Raw genomic sequence first — 20,454 nt, forward strand, 5'->3', positions numbered from 1 at the left:
ATCTCAAAAAAAAGAAAAACTCCTGACAATTAAAAGTGTCAGCATAGAATTCGATATTCTAATGTTGTACTATACCTATCCTGACACTTTCAATTATCAAGAAAAGGGATTTTTGTTGGCAGATAGGATGTTATAACAGCATAGTTTTCCTGACATATTGAATAGTATGAGTCTATCCCCACATTGGAAGGGACAACACTCGCCCTAGGTGTGAGGATAGATAAAGTGTCAGGTTAGATTATCTATACTGACACTTTTAAATGCCGTTAAAGGCCATTTTTGTTGTAGTGCCGAAACAAAGAAACTAGAAAATATCAAAGAGATTTCATGTGGACGCACATATGAGGCTACTTGGGTTCACAAAATCTTGACTGTGGCAGATGGAATTTTGAAGTATTATTTGCTCACACTTTCAATTCAAATTAACTCTTTGGTGAGTTATAAATGGATAGAGATGACCTTTAATCATCAAGTATGCTAATGGTAGACTTAAAAAAAAAGGGATAATTTCACAAACCTCCCCTTAAGTTTATGACGATTGCAGGAAGTACCCTCTAAGTTTAAAAAATTACATAAACCTCCTTTAGACGTAGTTTGGGGCTCACTTTGCTGATATAAGCAAAATATCTCCGTTGATAATCCTATATTACCCCAGGGGGCTTTTCTCCATAGAAATAAAATTACTTTGTAATTTTAAACTTAATATATTGCCACATACTTTAAGAAAACTTGGGATGATCACTATATTATTACCGCGAGACCGACTTCACTAGACTGATTTCTTTGATGATAAGAAATCGCATGATTTGTCAGGACACATAAAAATCTAGCACAAAGTTAGCCGATTTAACTACTCAAGACACAGTCCCCTTCAGTCAGAAAGGGTAGGATGTGCTTTTAATTAGTTGACGTATAAATATTAGTGATCCCAACGATAAGACAATTTTTCTCCTACTTATTAGTTAGGTTAGTTAAAGTTCGTTGATTCTTCTCCTTGTACTAGCCTAAAGATTCACATCAACAACATTCAAGATATGGTTGCACATGAATGGATTTGTAGTACGTAGTTCCTGTGAAGTGTGAACTTGCTGCTTTTCCATGGAAGATCATTCGCTACGATCTACATCGAAGAAGAATATGTTCTTTAATTTTGACGATCGATTTCTTTTGCGAGAGACAATGAAACTATATATGTGCCAGCCAACTCACGAGGGTGTATAAACTGATGAGACTTCATCTTTGTAAGAGTAATTTTTTTTAATTTCTCCCTCCTTCAATTCCTCACACCCAAAAAAATAAGACAAAGGAAAAAAAATGATGGTGAAGATATTTTTAAGGCAGACATAAATTAGAAAAAAGTTGGAATTCCTCTTCTTTGTATCTCATGCACCTTTTTATTTTTCTTTATGGAATCCCCAGTGTCCCATCCTCGATTGAGTAGAATCATAACTTGAGACAAGCAACGAATCAAAGTCTAGGCATATAAACATGTTGGAGGCGCGAGTACTACGTACTAACTCTGGAGGGAGATTCGGCAGTCGAAGTTTCGGTGCCAAAATTCTAGTAATACATTATAATATGACTAGGAAGAAAATAGGAAAGCAACAAATTAAGAGCCTAACCGAATTAATTAATAAGACTAAACTAGTTGATAAATGGTAATCCATTTTTAAAGAATACATACATACATGCAGATATTTTTCTCTTTCTTTTTGTTTTCCCTTGTTTGCGAGTGTGTGTATATATGTATATCCCAAAGCTTTCACCACCCTGCTGGTCAATTAGGCAAAGCACATGGCTTGTTCCATTTTAAACATGTCCAACGGTGGGGATTAGTTTCCTGCAAATCATGAAATAGCGGATACCCTTAGGATCTTTTCCATATCCACCTTTGAGTTTTGCCGGCCTTTCCTTGTGTTTTAGGTAGCAAACATTTCCCTACCATTGTTTCTCATGTGACCGACCACTCAGTTTGCTTGACCTGGCATTGCTTCTTCCAAAAGTGCACTATAAAACCTAACTATCTGTTTAATATATTGCTTAAAAACCGAGAACTACAATTGTCACTCATATCTGCGCAAAAACCCTTCTCAAACATTAATAGCAAGATAGGAATATCTTCGACGTTACAAGAGATGGCGAAAGACGGTCTTGGACTTGAAATTACCGAGCTCAGGTTAGGGCTTCCAGGAGGTGGCTTTGATCAAGTGATGCTGAAAACTGGCAAGAAAAGGGTGTTTTCCGAGATTGAAGAGGATCATCATCAGAATGGGAAGAGATCGAATGGAGCTAAGTCTGAAATAATACCAAAAAATGAAGTGGTGGGATGGCCTCCAGTTTGCTCCCACCGGAGGAAGATTAGCTTTAATGGCCAGGAATCAACAAAACTGTACGTCAAAGTTAGCATGGATGGCGCCCCTTTTCTCCGCAAAATTGATTTGGCTGCTCAGAAATGCTATTCTGACCTTCAGCTGAATCTTGAAAGGCTTTTCGGTTGTTACGGTATTGGTAAGTAGTCATCTTATCCAACTCTGGCTAATTCCATTTAGCATGAAACTTAATTAGTTCACTAACTAAGCTTTGAATGGAGTTATTATAGAAGCTAATTAATCACTTATTTTGTCGCCCTTCGCCATGCAAATTCCTAACTTAATTTAGATAAAGTATGACTAAATCCTTGCAGACATTCACATGTTGTTGCTACAAACTCCTAGTGCTTGACTTTGGCAGCTAATTCCCTTAGTTTATGCTCATGACCTTCATAATAAGCAAAACTAATTCCCTTAGTGGAACTCAATGTGGGACTGTTTTTTTTTTTTTTTCCCCTTCAAGTTTCAAAGTGGCACCTTATTTACCACATAAAAGGAATCAATGCTTCAATATTTCGTTTATCTTCCTAGACATACGTTTTGCTTAATTCTTCTATTGTATCACATGTTATTCTGGGACAAAGACATAATTCACCATGGTTTATTGTCGGAACTAGGTATCCATATGCTGCTATAGTTTTGGAAGTTGGGTTATTACAAGGATTACAATTTGAAATAAAATGTCCTAAAAGAAAGGGCTAAAGAACTCCTGATGCATGATGTAAAACAGTACTAAAAGTACAAGATAGGGAAAAAAAAAAAGAAAAAAGAGCCTAGAAAGAACTTATTTCATACTGAGAAAAACAAATTCAGCTGTCCTTATGATCTCATTTGATATGTTGATTGTTGACAGGAGAGGCGTTGAACGATGCGGACAGTTCAGAATACGTTCCCATATATGAGGACAAGGACGGGGACTGGATGCTCTTGGGTGATGTTCCCTGGACGTAAGTCTCAATTTTACCTCGTTTCCACCAATACATTTGACAAAATACGCATACGAAAATGCAATGTCGCAAATTTTCTTCTCTAGTTTGTGTGGAGGGGCCAAAAAAAAAAAAAAAAAAAGAAGAAGAATGCTGTAAGAAAAAGATGTTCTTTGCAAGAATTTAATTTAAACGCCTATTTTCACTGTCAGACAATAAATATAACAAAGCCATGCATTTCAAGTTAATTTGTGATGATATTTGAATCGATCTGAGAAGGGAAATTTTCATATTTTAACAGAAAAAGAAATACTGTGTTATTATGGGTTTTGGCAACAACACCAGTCTTTTTCACTTAATACAGTATATATCGCCGACAGGCTCGATTTTTCCGCTAGTTTGCATCTCTCCATGACATAATTGTCCTTGAGGACAGATCCCAATCCAACATGATTTAGTGCATGCAAAGCCCTAGGAAAGATCTAGCCAGAATTAGTACTAGCAGATCTCATGCGTGTGCAGCAAAACTATGAAGATTTTGAACATGTTGATAGAACCGAAAACACCCCCCCCCCCCCCACAAAAAAAAAAAAAAAACCATATCCCTTTAATAGTTCTTTTCCTTTTTGTTTTCCCCTAATCTTAAGTTTTAGAAATTGAATCAATTCGTGGCACGAAGGACGTTAGTTCTTTACTTGTTAATTCATGTGTCAGGCTCAGGCGAAATTTGATAAAATGAACTTACATGCTAAGTTGTTTCTTTTTATGTGTCTAAATGTTCATTAGAACGTGAAAAATCTAATCTAATCTAATCTAATCGCGATTAGAGTCGAAAAGATCTTATAATGCTAAAAAGCATCTTGTTTCTTTTTAAAATTAATTTGCAGGATGTTCATTGAATCATGTAAAAGGCTGAGGATCATGAAGAGGACGGATGCAAAAGGCATTGGGATTCATCCAAAGAGCACTTTGAAAGGAACCTCACGAGATGGATGATACATATATGCAATTTCTTCCTCACGCTTAGTACTGAGAAGTACTTGAGACTGAATTCGGTGTACCCACTATGACTTATCTTTCCACATAATTACCTGTCTGAAACAGTAGTATTTTAACTTTGATTGGATGGGATGGATGAGTTTCCTTCCCTAGATGTCCCAAATTTATGTAAGTTGACAATTCCTTTGCCTTTTTATATGTAGCATTTGCTCAAATTGACGATCGATTTGTCATATTTGGATTTTGTGTAATGAACAACATATTGTGTTCCTTAATACATTTTTGGCTCATGTATATATATCAGTTGCTTGCTAGGCACATCAGTTTTGTTATAGTAGAAGTTTTTTTTTTTTTTAAATTTGCTAGCGAAAAGATAAAAAGAGAGAGCTCAATTTTTTTAAAAATTTGCGATGCACATGAATTTTTTTTGGTTGGTTGGTAATAAAAAAAGATGATCATTATGATGATTTTTTTCGCCTATAATAAGCGATGATTATCGCTAATAAACCGATTAGTGACGATATGATCCTCGTTTGTGGCTCGGAAAAAGTCTATATAGCCACAAACTGCTAATTGGTCTAGAATAAATATGGTTCAAACTAGACAGAAGATTAATAAATTGGATTGTTTTCGCAATTTCAGTTTAGAAGATTATACCCTTTGATTTCTATTGGCATGTGAATTCTAAATACCGAGTAACTAGACATTTAGAGACATTTAGTATATACACTTGAATTGTTGTTCCAGACATATTCACATGGACATAGCCATATTCACATGAACTCCAGGTACAGAACCTCCTTCTGCTGCTGCTGCATAAATATATATATATATATGTTCTGGGCAGTTGCTTCAATCACATATTTTAACTACCTAAAACTACTAGCATCACGGTACCCGGACAGAATGAATGAAGTCTGACAAGGCTGTGTAAATTTATAATCCTAGTGAACAGTATTTGTCGTCGATTACTATGATTGAATTGAAATCTTAAGTCATCCTCAATTTTGAAGTCATATTAAGGTCATATCTTTATTAACATGTGATTTTGATAATTGTTGTCGACGAGTAAGCCACGTCCACACAATTTATTTGGCTTCGAGTTTGACCGTGTCTTTGTGATCAAATTAAATTAACCCTTTAAATCACTTAGGCTCCGTTTGATAACACTGAATCTGAATTCTGAATTCTAAATTCTGAATACTGAAATAATTAATTTGCTGAATTTTAAACATTGAAAAGAGATATATGAATGTCTGAATCTTAATGCTGAATCTATTTATACTGTTTGATAAATATTCATAACTTAATGCTTAATAAGCTAAATTGTACAATTTTGCCCTTCTATCTTTTAATCCAAAAAGGAAATAGAACCTATGATTTAATTAACTTAAAATTGTTAGGTATGAAAATGACAATGATTGTGAAGAGCAACGCATACAATGACAATGTTTCTTTGTGTGGGAAAAGGGTATGGTTTCATCATTTTTTAGAATGGGAAAACGAGTTTTTAATACTCCAAAAGCACGTTCAATTATATTTCTCAATCTTGCATGTGCTTGGTTAAAGCGTTCTTCTTTTGATCTTGGACGAGAAGCATTTCGAAAATTAGACAACCAATATCTAATATTTCGATATGGTGTCATAAAGCCACGTGTGTGTGGATAAGCTGCATCACATAAATAAAATTTATCTACACAAAAAAAATATATATCAAAATATAAATGTTTGTGGATGAAAATTACTGCAAAAAAATACTATTGTTAAAAAAAAAATTTGAATAGAGAATATCAGGTTGTTTTGTTTAATTAGATAAGGATTTTGAATAGGGAATATTAGATTGTTTAATTAGATAAAGGTTTTGAATGTAATTAACAAACAGGGATATATTTGGTAGATAAGATAAAGTAGTTGAAGTAAATCTCTTGATTCTTATCAAATTAAGCATTCAGCTACGATTCTTGTGCTGAAAAAAATACATACAAATTCAGCACTACTTAATAAGTTCAGCAGGTGAATTTTTATTTATCAAACACCCACAACATCTGAATGTCTGAATGAATTCAGTTTCAGCTAGGGGTGGGCAAAATTATCCGCTAACCCGAAAACCCGTCATATCCGATCCGATCCGATCTGAAAATTAGGATATCCGATTTTTATTATTTGATCGGGTCAAAAGAGGATCGGGTACCCGCTAAGATGCGGGGCGGGTTAGGGTCACATAATTAAAAACCCGCGGGTACCCGATCCGCCCCGCATATATATATTTTTTATTTTATTTTTATTTTTATACACACACTATAAAATAATAAGAACTAAATAAGTAATTTTATTGAATAAATTATATTACAAATATGAGAGACTATAGTTTATTTACAAGATTCATTTGTAGAGGCCATGATCTTATATTTTATAGAAAAAAGTTTAATTAATGTGGAACATATATATTAAAAAATGTGCTACTTATTTCAAACTTTTATTGATTTCGAATTCTTTTAATTTTTTTCCTTTATCTTATATTTTCTTCACATGCTTATTTCTTGGTGGGAAACCTTTTTTAGAAAAAAAATATTTCTTAAATCTTAGATGAATGTGTAAAATATAAAATTAAATTGGTATAAATTATTTTTAAAAAAATTAAATGATAAATGGGGCGGGGCGGGTACCCGTTGACCCGACCCTATCTCAGCGGGTACCCTATTATAGGATACCCGCTGATATGCGGGGCGGGTAAGGGTCAAAAAATGGCTGACCCGCAAGGTGCGGTCGGGTCAGCCAAATGGTGAATGGGGCGGGTACCCGACCCGCGCCCACCCCTAGTTTCAGCACTTTTTTATGTTATCAAACAGGCACTTATTCAGGTTCTCTGTATTATTGGTCTCAAAACTGTTTATGCTAATCCAGTATAGCAGAATTGAATAACAGAATTGAAAACGGGAGTCAATCTTTTATTCAACTTCTTTGACTTTGAAGACCAACTAATAATTTTTCGCCCTCCTCGAATTTACGCTTGAAATCTCCAATTTAAACTAAGTTACGCTGACTTCCTTCTTGAATTATTATGACTTTTTTTTTTTGGTAAGATGGGTTCGATTTCGATCACTATCATGAGTCAGACTATGCTTTCGGGACCATTGGTTATTTATAAATCACGCTGACTTCCTTCTTGAATTATTATGACTTTTTTTGGTATGATGGGTTCGATTTCGATCACTACCACGAGTCAGAGTATGCTCTCAAGACCATTGGTTATTTATAAGGGTTCTTGTAGATCATTGATCAATACAACTCTCATATTAACAGTGGGATTCAAATACATAACATTTTACGAACAAGTGACCCGTTCTTATCAATTGAACCAATTTATGTTATCGAATTATCATGATCATGCTTATGGTATTTCATACGCATATGACATATTCTTCAACTCTTCGATATTCAAATAAATCTCTAATTTTTTGACCGTGTACTTGAACGTCGATGGGTGGCTGCATAAAGTGGCAGCGAAGAGAAATTGAAACGCCTCTCATAAAAAGATGACTGCAAAACCGGGCAGGAGCATGTGTAAAACTCATTGAATTGATATAGACGCTTTAATAATATTGTCGAAGAATATAATAAATTACCAAAGATGTTAATCCGCACTATATACAAGTTCACTCATAAAGTAATTTGTTCGGGTCAATTAGAATCATGATATGTGTAATCGAAAGGGGCGATCCCCATTCATGTGAAAACGTTGCTTGCTTAATCAAATCAAGCTAATGGCCCAATATGACAAAACATTAAAACGTGCGATATGATCAAGACATTTTCTTGGTGGCAAAAATCCAAAAGACATAATTTTTTATAAAGGGAAAAGTGCTGCTGATTGATTCGTGATTTCAGTATCGTGTAGAACCAATACCAGTAATACGGATAGAAGACACTTGAGAGACATGTTTGCATGCTGCCATCGAATGACAACGTACGCCTTCATGTGATTGGCATCTTCTTATAACAAATTTTGGTGATATTGGAAATCCATTTAAGTGCTTGGTCTGCTCAAATTTACATATGCATGTTGTCACGTCTCAGCGTGAAATTAGTTCATCTAGTTAATATTGCTGCTAGAATGTAAAGAAGAGAGAATGTTGGTTAATTTAGTCTAAAATTATGAACTTGATATTTGTATGAACGAGTAAATAGCCAGAATGATCACTAAACTATCTAAAGTGGCGCGGTTTGATCACCAGATCGATTTTAATTTTTTTGGTCCAAATGGTCACTCAACTTCTTAAAATGGACAGTCATTTTCTGTTAAATCAACCAGAAATGACTTACAATCTAGGACATTTTTGCCCTCTAAAAACCTACAGTAGCAGGTTAAATATACATTTTTTTTTCTAGTTGGTTTAACAGCTAAATTAGACAATATGATCCAAAATACCTATTTTAAAAAATTGAGTTATTTTTTCTGGCCAAAAAAAAAAAAAAAAAGTTTGGTGACAAAGCCATACTATTTTAAATAGTTGATCGGTGACCATTTTCATCATTTGCTCTATATGAATCGTCAGCACGAAAATATTTTAGCATCAAGATGTACGTACGCCATATAATAGTGGACTAGCTGGTAAAATTTCTGAACTTCTTGTTGTTGCACATATTAATTAGCTATGTAAACTTTTGTTATGTTATTGTAATATTTTCTCTGAGAACAAGCGCTTCATATGGTCCCTAATGTTCTTCAAAACCAAAATATAATTTGGTTCTAAAGCCTTTTATTTTATTCTGCAAATGTCAATTTTACGAATTTAATGATCTTTGTTCGAGGTCTTTATCTGGCATTGAAATCATTGGTTGCAAGCCTCGATCCAAAGAGTAAACTTTTGTAGCACCTCATATTGATATTGTTAATCAATAGTGACATGCATGATGCTTACGTTGATTAGAATTGTCGCCTTTGAATTGGTTTATGTGAATAATTTCTGCCTCTGTTTTTTTTTTTTTCCCTGAAACTGAATGTGTGTTGCACGTTTTGATTTGTACGACAAATTCGATAAGCGTAATTACATAATTTTGAATCTTGAATTAGATGAGATTTTGTAAATTAAAAGTTTTTACATCTAATTAAAGAGACTTTTACTGGTCTATGTGTTGAAAATCACACGATAAAAAATGGGCTTCATATTTTGAGGATATTTATTTGCTTTTTGAGGATAATAAGTTACTTCAAGTAAGGCTTTGTTTGGCTTATCATTTTTTTTAAAAAAAAAAAATTATATCTTTCATAAATCATAAATACATTTTTTAAATATATTTTTACTCCATACGCATATTAAATTATTACAGTGAAATTTTTTTATAAAAATTTCAAAAAATAGCAGTCTAAATAGGCTCTAAAAAGTTTTGTAATCCTTGTACTTTTGAGCAAGAAAATAGCGCGGAGACCCGGTGGGAAAAGGAAAAGGAAAAGAAAAAGAAAAAGAAAAAATATCGGGGCTGACTAGAAACAACCCAGCGGTAAATTATGACGTGTATCAACCTAGGGGCGACGGCAACGAGGAAAGCAGGGGGCGGAAAAATTAAAGCAGCCCACTCGTGTCGGTTGATTCTGGTCCTTAACAGACTAATAAGTAGATGCGACTCATACTACTGTCAAGGCCCGACAAAGCGACACCGTCACATGCTGGTCTGTGGGCCCATCTTCAATTTGAGGAATTCTTATCATATGGACTTATGGAAAGTTGACTCGTACCTTATAAAACCCGACATCTGGGCCCTACTTTCCGTTTGATCACCTTCTACACACGAGCACATGGCTGTGCTCCTCTGTAGCACCCTTCAGTCCTCTATTCATGCACTTGCGTGTTCCGGAGGTCTTTCCATTCCGGTTATTGTTTATACAATTCGAGAAACCTCATTGATTAGGGAGAGACAGCCGGCTAGTTAATTTCCAATAAGTACAAAAAAAATAAAAAGTTCGGAAATTGATTATCATAAATATGGTAGGAGTTGAATTTCATTTAGTGATCAATAATTGGAATTTTAATGTACCGAAAATTCACTTGCTTAAAATTTTTGAGTTATTGTTGAAAGATCAATTGATTTAATCTTCTTTTTTTTTTTTTTTCAAAAGCTGATATCTTTGTGTTAATTTTCTTAAATGAGCCAAGCATGCGAATAAGATTAAACTACTTAAGTCGTTAATCAAAAACTTGGATTATACACTTGTTCGAGATCTTTCTTTTATTTCTTTTCGATCTATTGATAGTTATATTTATAATTAAAGATGATATTTGTTATACATGTATTGAATAAAAATTCGATGAATGTATTTACAATCCATGCATCTAATATAAAAAAATAGAGTTAACCCATTCTACATCTCGATGAATGGTTAAAATAAAAGCATGGTTAATAACTAAAAAAGCTAATACCATTCCCATTTTCATTTATCAGACAATTTAAAGGACATTTGATACTAAGATCAAGAACAAATCTTGATACTCCCTTCGGAGGTAGGGCGCCATTATAGAAAAAGGAAAAGATTGAAACAAAGAAGCCCGCCACTCTTTAGCCGGACCTTTATTTTCTGGCAAGCCGCACCTCAAACCCCCCCCAACACACACACACACACACAAACAAAAAACTACTCTTGTACCATCGGATGTTGATCTAGATCACGTAAGTAAAACTTGATGATCCCACATGGACGATGGACAGGGACTTATAGTGACGGTACATACATGCCCCAGCAACAGGCTATCACAGCTTCCACATAAAAAAAAATTGAAAGAAATAATTAAGAAACTGACCAGGTCGAACCCGACATGGACCCAAAATATTGAAAGCACTCAAAATCAAAGCACACGCTTCACATCATTCAGTCACCGATCTACATGGACCAATGAGAACGCCCTGTTAAGATACGTGTCAAATCCTCAATGGTCAGTTCCCGGAACAGCCGTCCGAATTGAATTCCTCCTCCTCCGCTTCATTTTTTATATGCGTACATACACACGGAGGTAAAAGCCAAACGCGCTTGTAACTCTTTAGTCATCCTTTTGTTTTTGGTTAAGTTGCCCCTCTGCAGCCGGACAAACTACTAGAAGGAAAGAAGATGTCATCCGACAAGTCTAAAGTGTCGCCAGAATCCTACTCCTCCGCCATGAATTTTGAGGAAACTGAGCTCAGCTTAGGCTTACCAGGTGGACCTCGAGTCCTGAATTGCAGCCGGAAACGGAGTCTTTCAGGAGGTGCTGATCTGAGACTGTGGTGTTCAAGTTCTGGGCAAAATGAAACCTCAGACTCAACAACCATACCTCCAGCAAAGTAAGCACTAGTACTAGCTAGGCATGCATATACATATATGTATAATTATGTACTAAGCAAGTATATGTTTTGTACAAAATGGCCAAAACAATTTATTTGCTTCTTGCAGATGCTTTGAATATTGCTTCTACACATTTCCGCGTTAGATAATCCAATTTATAGATACAAGTTTTTGTATTGATCATATATACCAGAAGTACTGATGTACCGAATCTTGTCATGCCCCCTCGATCCCCTCCTATAATATTGTACGGCAACCCATGAAATCATAGCTAGCTAAGGTAGGATGTGATTCTATTTCTAAACTCTTAATTAATTAAGCAGGGGTTTTGAATTTCAGGGCACAAGTGGTAGGATGGCCACCTGTAAAATCATCGAGGAGGAACATGATGAAGAGTAGCAAATACGTAAAGGTGGCAGTAGATGGAGCTCCATACCTGAGAAAAGTTGATTTGGAGATGTACAACGGCTACCAGCAGCTTTTAGCCGGTCTGGAGGGCATGTTTACCTGCCAAACCATATGTAAGCATTTTTTTTTATTTTAAATTACTGCATATGTACGTAGACAGCAATCTGTTTTTCTTCAGTGTTGGGTACAACCATATGTTCCCGGCCGACCACGGAAAATATGAATTTGTAGCATGATAATATGACTGTGTGTATCATCAGGTAATGGTGCGAATCAGAAAAAGCTGATGGATCCTGCAAATGGTATGCAATATGTGCCAACCTATGAAGACAAGGACGGAGACTGGATGTTAGTTGGAGATGTTCCTTGGAAGTACGTTCTTTCAAGAATTGTTTGGTTGTTCCTCAAAATAATTATATATTTTTTTTTATTAAAAAAGAAAAACCAGATTTGCTTGATCTCTTTAACTTCGTTTTCCTTTCGGGCTCGGCAGTAACTTCCGTTTTGTTAATTGATCTGAATTTACAGAATGTTTGTGGAATCGTGCAAGAGATTGAGATTAATGAAAAGCTCGGAGGCAATTGAATTGGGTGAGTTGCACAATTTTTTAAGCCCTCTGGTGTTCTTTTCATTTGAATGATTCCAACTTGTTTAAACATGTTCTCAGAAAAAAAATTACACACACGCTTTGAGTCTGATTTGAGTGGAAATAGTTTATATATATATATATATAGAAATAAAAAACTGTAGTTGTACTTTATTTTGTTACATTGCTTAACATTTTCTTAATTTTGATGTGCATGCAGCTACAAGGACACCTCCAAATTGCTCGAGCACTTGCTGAAGAAAACCTTATTTGGGATAGAAATTTCATGTACAGATCTAGGTCGGTCGGCTCTTTGAGGAGTTAAAGTTTTGAGGATTAATTATAGGATATGTTATACTAGTAGTGTAAGATTATTTAAGGTGTAGTAGAACAAATTTCTGGCTTCTTTTTCCTTTTCAGTCAATGTAAAATTTGGATACCCTGAAATGAATACGATACTCTTTGAAGTTAATTTCTACACATACCTACCTGTGTTTCAAAATACGTACTATTGTTGTCTGTGTTAGGTACCATTGAATTTACAGCAAGGGATAGAGGAGGAATTCAATTCAACCTTTTTATCCTAAACGAATCCACAGAAGGGATTTTTTTTTTTTCCCACTTAAGAAGAAAATGTTTAATTTTAGAGAATAAAGCAAAATCTTTGGAGCCCTCAAAGTATCAAACTGTTATTTGTTTTCAATAAATATGATTCGACACTTATCATGTATGCAACACATTTTCCACTTTGTATTGATTTTTTGTTCTTTTGGGAATCAAGTTGATCATGGCTTTCCGGCTCCGAACAAAGACAAGCAACAGAAAAATGGAAACCATATTCCAATCTTGATGACGTTTTTCAGCTAAAACAGCTTCTTTTTTTCTTTTTTTGTAAATAAAGAAAACTGGGTTAATGAAAATAAAAAATAGAGCGGCTTAGTCTTCTTTTTAAATGGCAAGCAAGACTCTCCGAGATGTTCTCAAGCCTCTGCGTTTCACTGGAAACTAAAATGTGATGGGGTGTAAACGAATCTAATCAAGATGAACATCTTAGTGTTCAAGTTTCTTGTTTAATTATTTTCTCAAATTTGAAATTTCGTTTTATTTATTTGTCGAATCGAATGTAAACGAATTTTGTTATCGAGTTTGATTATTGAACATAAATGCTGCTTATTATTGAATTGACTAGTTAACAAATCAAATTTGAACGAATTCCTATCAAATCGAGTTCAAATTTGAGTATGAAAAAGTTTGATTCTCTTTCGGTTCTAACCACCAGTCAAACGGACGTTGGATCTGTTATTTCACTGAGGCCGAGTCCAGATTACTAAAAGGTGGCTTATTATGATTGACCTCAATGGCATGGGCTAATGGGCTGAACACTGACATGAAAGATAGGGAGTGGTGTAAAAAGGAGATAAAGGAGCCTTCCATCATTGAAAGCTGAAAGCTGAAGTGCAAGCTTTGAGACAGAATATTTATCGTTTCAAGGCCAATATGGGCCTAATTAAGTCCAAAACAAACAGTTCGAAGTTTCTTTTCTCCTTTTTAAGGTAAACAAGCTATTGTATTTAAAGATTAAAGCCTCAAAAGCATCCTACTCATTTTTCTTATTTTCTTAGTGCATTTTACAATTTTTTTGAATGGTAGTTGTCGATTCTTTGCGAACGGGACAAATGATTTAATGACATATACTAGATTGCATCATATTCTCGAACAATTTTTCCATCCATCCATTTTTTTTCAATTCTTTAGAGTTTACACGTATTATACCATACTTTTCTCTTCATCCTAACGCAATCCAAACTATTCCGATTAAACACCTTTAATTCCCCCCCCTCTCCCGGCCTTTTTTTATGGATAATGGAAAGTTTAAGAGAAAAAGATGAGGTTAACCAATTATGAAGTCGAGCCATAATATTTCAAATCCACCATGAAGATGTTCCTTTACAAAATTGCCTACCATGAGGAACTATTTCTAGTAGCAATAGAATTTCAAACCTAACATGTTAAAATGGTACTAGTTGAGCCAACCCTCATAGACTTCCAATTGCATGTGTGATTGGAAATTACACCAAAAATAATCTTCACTTGTTGACGAAAATTTCTAATTAATGAGAAAAAGCTTACATTCTCGGCATGCGTGATAATACACACCTATTTCTAATATTTTTTTTTTCTGAAGCACATAACATAATAATCCCTCTGATTTAAGCCAAATACTAGTATGTCGGGATACCTTAGGGTACAAACTTTAGAAATAAAAGCCAACTCAAAGGGCATTCGTGATTCGACCATTGTTAAGCTCTTTTCGTAGGGCAACTTGCTTTCTTTTCTACATAATTCAAAGGGATAATTGCAGAAACCTCCCCTGAGGTTTCTACTACTAGCATTGACCTCTCCTATCAATTTTGAAATAGCATTGACCTCGCCTAAAAAAAAGTTGGAGCCAATTTAAAAGGTAAAAGTGTGTGAATTTAATAGAGTACCCCCAATTGAATTTAACTTTACCAGATAAAAGGTTTAATTACTTTCATCAAAACCAACAAATCCTTTCTTAAACAAATTAAACTAAACAAACTATTTCTGCATAGTTAAACTAATTAACTAAAGCTTACTTTCATCAAACCAACAAATCCTTTCTTAAACAAATTAAACTAAACAAACTATTTCTTCTTATTATTATTAAACTAAACAAACAATTAATATGCTGAATTAATCGATCACCTAAAACATTATCCTAAGATGCATTCTCAGTCATCGGCATAGATTCTTCAATGCAAGTCTCAACTCCCAACTACCTTAATTTGTCCAAACAAAACGCGGAAAAGAAAATAAAATAATGTCCCAACGACCAATAATTCAGTCATCTACAAACTCTCCACAGAAAAATTGGATTATATATCAATAACTCATGGTCGCAGATGCAACAAAAAAACGTGTACCTTTTACTTGCTTATAAGTTAATTTGTTGTGAAAAGAAGAAGGACGTAAATTTGATTACAGGGAACTCTTTCTTCCCGCATTAGTATGAACCAGAATCGCACCATTGGAGCTAAGTTCTTGTTACGCGTAAGCTGATTCTAAAGTACAATGAATATCACATTTGACCTTACAATAACTCTACCAGCTGTGTATGCTTTATGTACGCACTTGTATAAGGTAACCTATATATGTTAGCACTAATTTGAATAGTTGTAGTTTTTTGTTTTACATTTGTAACTCAATTATTGAATGTCAGTGTTGCAGAATCTGAGGTTATTTTCACCTTCAAATTAATTGGCAAACACTCCCTCTTACCCTTGACTTGAGCTGAACAGATTAATGTGACTTGCTAAACAGATCAAGTGGACTAGATTTATAATTAAGACAAAATTTACTAGTTAAGACAAAAAAAAACAGGCTAAATGAATCAGAGCATTTTCATAGCAAAAGTCTATGAAACCAAGCTCAATACATAGAGTTCGAGCCGTATGTGAATGGAACATGATCAAGTATGGGGAAATTAGAATGTATAACGGCCACCATTTAGCTTTTTCCTTCCCATCTTTTCCCTTTTTTTTCCATTTTTCTCTTTAGCCAAATAGATGAAGTTTGTTTTTTTTTCTTCAAACAACTAGATGAAAATGTGAATCCAATTAAGATGATGCATCTTGAAAGGCTTAACAACTTTAAAGAAATGAAATCTATGTAAATTTTCCACTACTACTTTCAAATTGTCAAACAAAACTTTGAATGAAACATTTAGATCAAAAAATCTCCTGCAAACAAAGAGAACGTACGTGTGATCTACTTTCGCTATTTTTTGCAAGACAACTTGCGGTCAGTTTCATGCTCAGGCCATGGAAGTGCCTACCTAGATGGCTTAGTTTTAGATGGTGGAAAACCAGTTTGTGAATGTAATGGATGCTATACAGGCCATGATTGTTCAGAGCTTATACCTGACTGCATTGCAGACGCTGATAGGTATTAGTCTAACCACAGATAGAACTAGAGCGGGGGGAAGGGAGGGTCAATTGCCCAAGGTCTGAAAATTTGGGTTTTATACCGTTGTGAATTCTAGATTGAATTTTTTGAAATCCCTTCTCCAGTGGTCTATACTTGCAAACTTTTTGAAAAGTTCTAATACTTTTGGATAAGCAAAAAAATTCTACATTACAGTTTTAGTTGATGAATCAGAACTGCATTCCTTGCGTATGTTGAATTGGACTGAAAAAACGTTGAAATCTAATCTTGACTCTCTTGGTTGCATGCAGCAGAAACCCGACGTTCTTGGAGCCTTTCTGGAGGAAGAATGCAGCAAGTAGTGCAATTATGGTGGTAGGATGGCATCACATGGGCTATGAATTTGAAGATGGTTCACTAACATCTAAAGAACTGGAGGAGCAAATACGAAAGCTCCATGCTACAGCCGGAAATGCAATCACAGACGGAAAATACATAGTCTTTGGCGGTGGCTCGACTCAGCTCCTTAGTGCAGCAGTAAATGCTCTTTCATCCAAGGTTTCATCATCACCTACAAAGGTCGTTGCATCTGTGCCATATTACCCGGTTAGTCATTGAAAACATCAAGCGAATTATCATCTCTAACACTTGAAGTCAAATCTGGTCAAGAATTATATGTTACTCTTGTTTGATGCTTGATGAAGTTAATCATTTCCTGTTACTACTCTTCAATGTTGCCTTTCGATTGCACCAGCAATATTTGTTTTGTATTGTGAAGGATGTTGGGGAGTTCCATGATGCTCTCCTGTGGCTGGAAGAAGCCATTCTCTAGGGAATCAATATGACTTGAAGCTGCCAAACTGAGTATCAAGCAAGCTGTGCAAACTGAGTTGGAAAATTGCTGCTCATTATTTTGTAGTAATCCTGGTATTCATGGGAGACTGACCATCGTTTATAAGCTAGTGCAAGGAACTGCACAATTAGCCGTTGGTTTCTCAGCAAATGAAGTTGTTGCAGGTCTGCATCTGGAAGCATGATGTTGCATTTATACCCCCTGAACTTACTTGATGATTAATGCCTATGCCTCTCTCTTATTAATACTACTTGTCAAACAAGATCAGGGCAAATTTGAAAGAAATTTCTTATTTTACTTCTACAAATAATTTTTTAATGGGACATCAAGCTGCCTGGACTGATTCTGCAACATATTGTTCCTGTTCAAGGATGCTGTATGCCATTTCTGAACTTAGAGAGGAGGTCAGTGCAAGTGTCAGTAGTTTTAGGGGAGGTTTCTGCAATTTCCCCTAATTCAAATTCAACACGTTATTTTAAGAGGTGTACACCCTTTAAAAAAAAAAAGAAAAAAGCAATCAACAGTCAACAGCGGGTTAGCACTTGGCGGTACACAGATTTTCACGTCATCTAGAATTCATCCACAAGACCGCCGGCACGCGCAGCGGAATTACCATTTACAGCCACGCAAAATCCCCGTGCCGACACATGTTTGACAACTGTAAAGATGCCTTCCTTCAATTCTTGTGCCTTCCCCCCATCCCCTCCTGATTTCCTCCACGCCGAAGACATCAATGCCCCTAAATTTCCGCGTTCCCTCTCTTACTTCCTTAGACTCGTTTTCTCCACCCCACAGACCAAAATTCTCACTCTTTTTCCATTTTCAGGTCCATCCCAGATCTAGAAGATCCAATTCTTCCAAGAAGGTACGGAATCCTTTACGTAGGTAATGTATGATCTCTTGTTATTCAAGATTTAATTTTGATTATTCTGGGTTTGGCTGCAGGAGTGAAAATCTTGGAAAAACGGTAATGTCTACATTGGTGGCAGAAACGAATTTCAAGAATGAAGAGGTAAAGAAATCTTTGAGCCCTACTAAGGCTGGACTTGATTCGCTTCCCAAGAGTTTGGTTAACGGCAATGCTAACAAGGACAATGCTGATAAGCCCCCCAAATTGAAGATCTTTATTGGGTATGATCCCCGTGAGGACATCGCTTACGAGGTTTGCCGTTATTCATTGCTGAAAAGATCTTCTATCCCGGTTGAGATTACCCCAATTAAACAATCTGAATTGAGGGGAAAGGGTCTTTATTGGCGTGAAAGAGGGAAGCTAGAGAGCACTGAATTTTCGTTTTCGCGGTTTTTGACTCCCCATTTAGCTGATTATGAAGGTTGGGCCATGTTTGTTGATTGTGATTTTCTGTACCTTGGTGATATAAAGGAATTAACCGATTTGATTGATGATAAATTTGCTATAATGTGTGTACAACATGATTATGCCCCTAAAGAAACAACCAAAATGGATGGGGCTGTGCAGACGGTTTATCCGAGGAAGAATTGGTCTTCCATGGTTTTGTACAATTGTAGTCACCCTAAAAATAGGATCTTGACTCCTGAGGTGGTGAACACAGAATCAGGGGCATTTTTGCATAGGTTTCAGTGGTTGGAGGATGATGAGATTGGGGAGATTCCGTTCGTGTGGAATTTTCTTGTGGGGCATAACAGGGTTGTTGAGGGCGATTCAAGCACATTCCCTAAGGCAATACATTATACATTAGGAGGCCCATGGTTCGAGGCATGGAAGGATTGTGAGTTTGGAGACTTGTGGTTGAAGGAGCTTGAGGAGTATAAGAAGGCGAAAGAGAAGAAGGTAGATAGCTAAAATGTAGTTCAAAACATTGTTTGATTACTGTTTAATTCCACACTGAGATTACCATTTGGTTTCCATTTGTTATCCCAATTATTCTTGCTAGGCTTGTAGAGTTGCTCCCCTTTAGGGGTCATTTCGATGTAATAGTTGTATTATTCAATTTCTAGCAGTTTCTTATTGAAGAATGATGCTATTAGTTCTCCGGATTTACTACTAGTTTCCATATTTCTTTCTTACAATTGACCAGCTATTTGTTGGAAACAATTTGACGCTTAACCACTTTCTCTTTCTTGAACTCTTGAGATTGCTTTGGTTGCTTGCCCGTTTGCACATTGCATCCTGTTTTAGGTACTACTGTTTTTGTCTTGATTCCTGGTTGAGTAGCTGATCTTACTGGAGAAGTAACTGATGTTATGATCTTTAGGACCGCACTTTGTTGGCACATCATCGCTTTCGTGGTTGCTCCTGGATCAAATAGGATGCAGAGTTTGTGTTTAGACTAGTATGTTTTCTCATCCGTATGCAGAGCTACAAGCATGCCTTTTGGAGATCACCTGTGGTACTTATATATGGTAGTAGTTTCTACAAGAGGGACAACTGTAGTGTTTCAACTTTTGCGCTACAATCTCAGGCTTAACCCCAGAAAAACCTGGTTTCTCCCCCATCAGATGCATGACATTTAAGAGTCAGGCAGAAATTCCATACAAGATGCAGTTTCATTATGTATGCATATCTACTCCTCTTCCACAATTGTAATTCCTTTTCCCTGCTGTTCCAAATTCTACTCGAGTATTCATCTCAGCAAGAAGAATTGACATCTAATTCAATCAACCTGACTAAGAATTATATCTCTTCATGTTCAGTATTCCGCTATGTGGCATCTTGGTTGCTTTTTGTCCTCGGAGAAATTTTTTGTTCTAGGCTTACAAACCCTGGTTTGCTTTACAAAAGGGAAACAAATAGAGCCAATATTATTGCGGAAGCTATAAATACATGGCAATATTGCATTCACGTTCTTACGTGCTTAATGCACTCCTCATATGCAATTTCTGCTTGGCAAAAAAGAGTGAGAGCGAGACTTTACTTGTAGAAACGAACTAGAACTAATGGAAGGACCTAATACAGACCTGATTCTTGATTATATGTTCTTGTCCTATCTATGTTTTCTTCTAACAGCGGCATTAGTATTCAATCATCTAATGCTATTCTTAGTCAATATTGCTCATTGCGCACGGAAAAGTCT

The 20,454-nt window shown here is 35.7% G+C and overlaps 3 protein-coding genes across 4 annotated transcripts; all 3 read left to right on the plus strand.

The window, feature by feature from the left end:
- Window positions 1–2,037: 2,037 nt before the first annotated feature.
- LOC113768465 (auxin-induced protein 22A-like) lies at window positions 2,038–4,605 on the plus strand. Its single transcript, XM_027312829.1, has 3 exons — window positions 2,038–2,508; window positions 3,223–3,316; window positions 4,183–4,605. Exons 1-3 carry the CDS (start codon window positions 2,136–2,138, stop codon window positions 4,289–4,291), a joined length of 576 nt encoding a protein of 191 aa, XP_027168630.1. The 5' UTR covers window positions 2,038–2,135; the 3' UTR covers window positions 4,292–4,605.
- Window positions 4,606–11,307: 6,702 nt separating this feature from the next.
- On the plus strand, window positions 11,308–13,075 carry LOC113768113 (auxin-responsive protein IAA1-like). The gene is made up of 5 exons (XM_027312354.1): window positions 11,308–11,608; window positions 11,949–12,130; window positions 12,278–12,389; window positions 12,546–12,607; window positions 12,824–13,075. Exons 1-5 carry the CDS (start codon window positions 11,397–11,399, stop codon window positions 12,859–12,861), a joined length of 606 nt encoding a protein of 201 aa, XP_027168155.1. The 5' UTR covers window positions 11,308–11,396; the 3' UTR covers window positions 12,862–13,075.
- A 4,884-nt stretch (window positions 13,076–17,959) lies between these two features.
- Window positions 17,960–20,067, plus strand: LOC113767892 (protein CDI-like). Of its 2 annotated transcripts, XM_027312095.1 has the most exons (3): window positions 17,960–18,266; window positions 18,347–19,211; window positions 19,636–20,067. In XM_027312095.1, the coding sequence occupies exons 2-3, from the start codon at window positions 18,372–18,374 to the stop codon at window positions 19,687–19,689; spliced, it is 894 nt and encodes a 297-aa protein (XP_027167896.1). In that variant the 5' UTR covers window positions 17,960–18,266; window positions 18,347–18,371; the 3' UTR covers window positions 19,690–20,067. The 2 variants fall into 2 exon arrangements, with proteins under 2 accessions (XP_027167896.1, XP_027167897.1); XM_027312096.1 differs by lacking the exon at window positions 19,636–20,067 and having other exon boundaries at window positions 17,965–18,266; window positions 18,347–19,475.
- The last annotated feature ends 387 nt before the right edge of the window (window positions 20,068–20,454 follow it).

Source organism: Coffea eugenioides, chromosome 4, assembly GCF_003713205.1.
Source record: "Coffea eugenioides isolate CCC68of chromosome 4, Ceug_1.0, whole genome shotgun sequence".
NCBI lineage: Eukaryota > Viridiplantae > Streptophyta > Magnoliopsida > Gentianales > Rubiaceae > Coffea > Coffea eugenioides.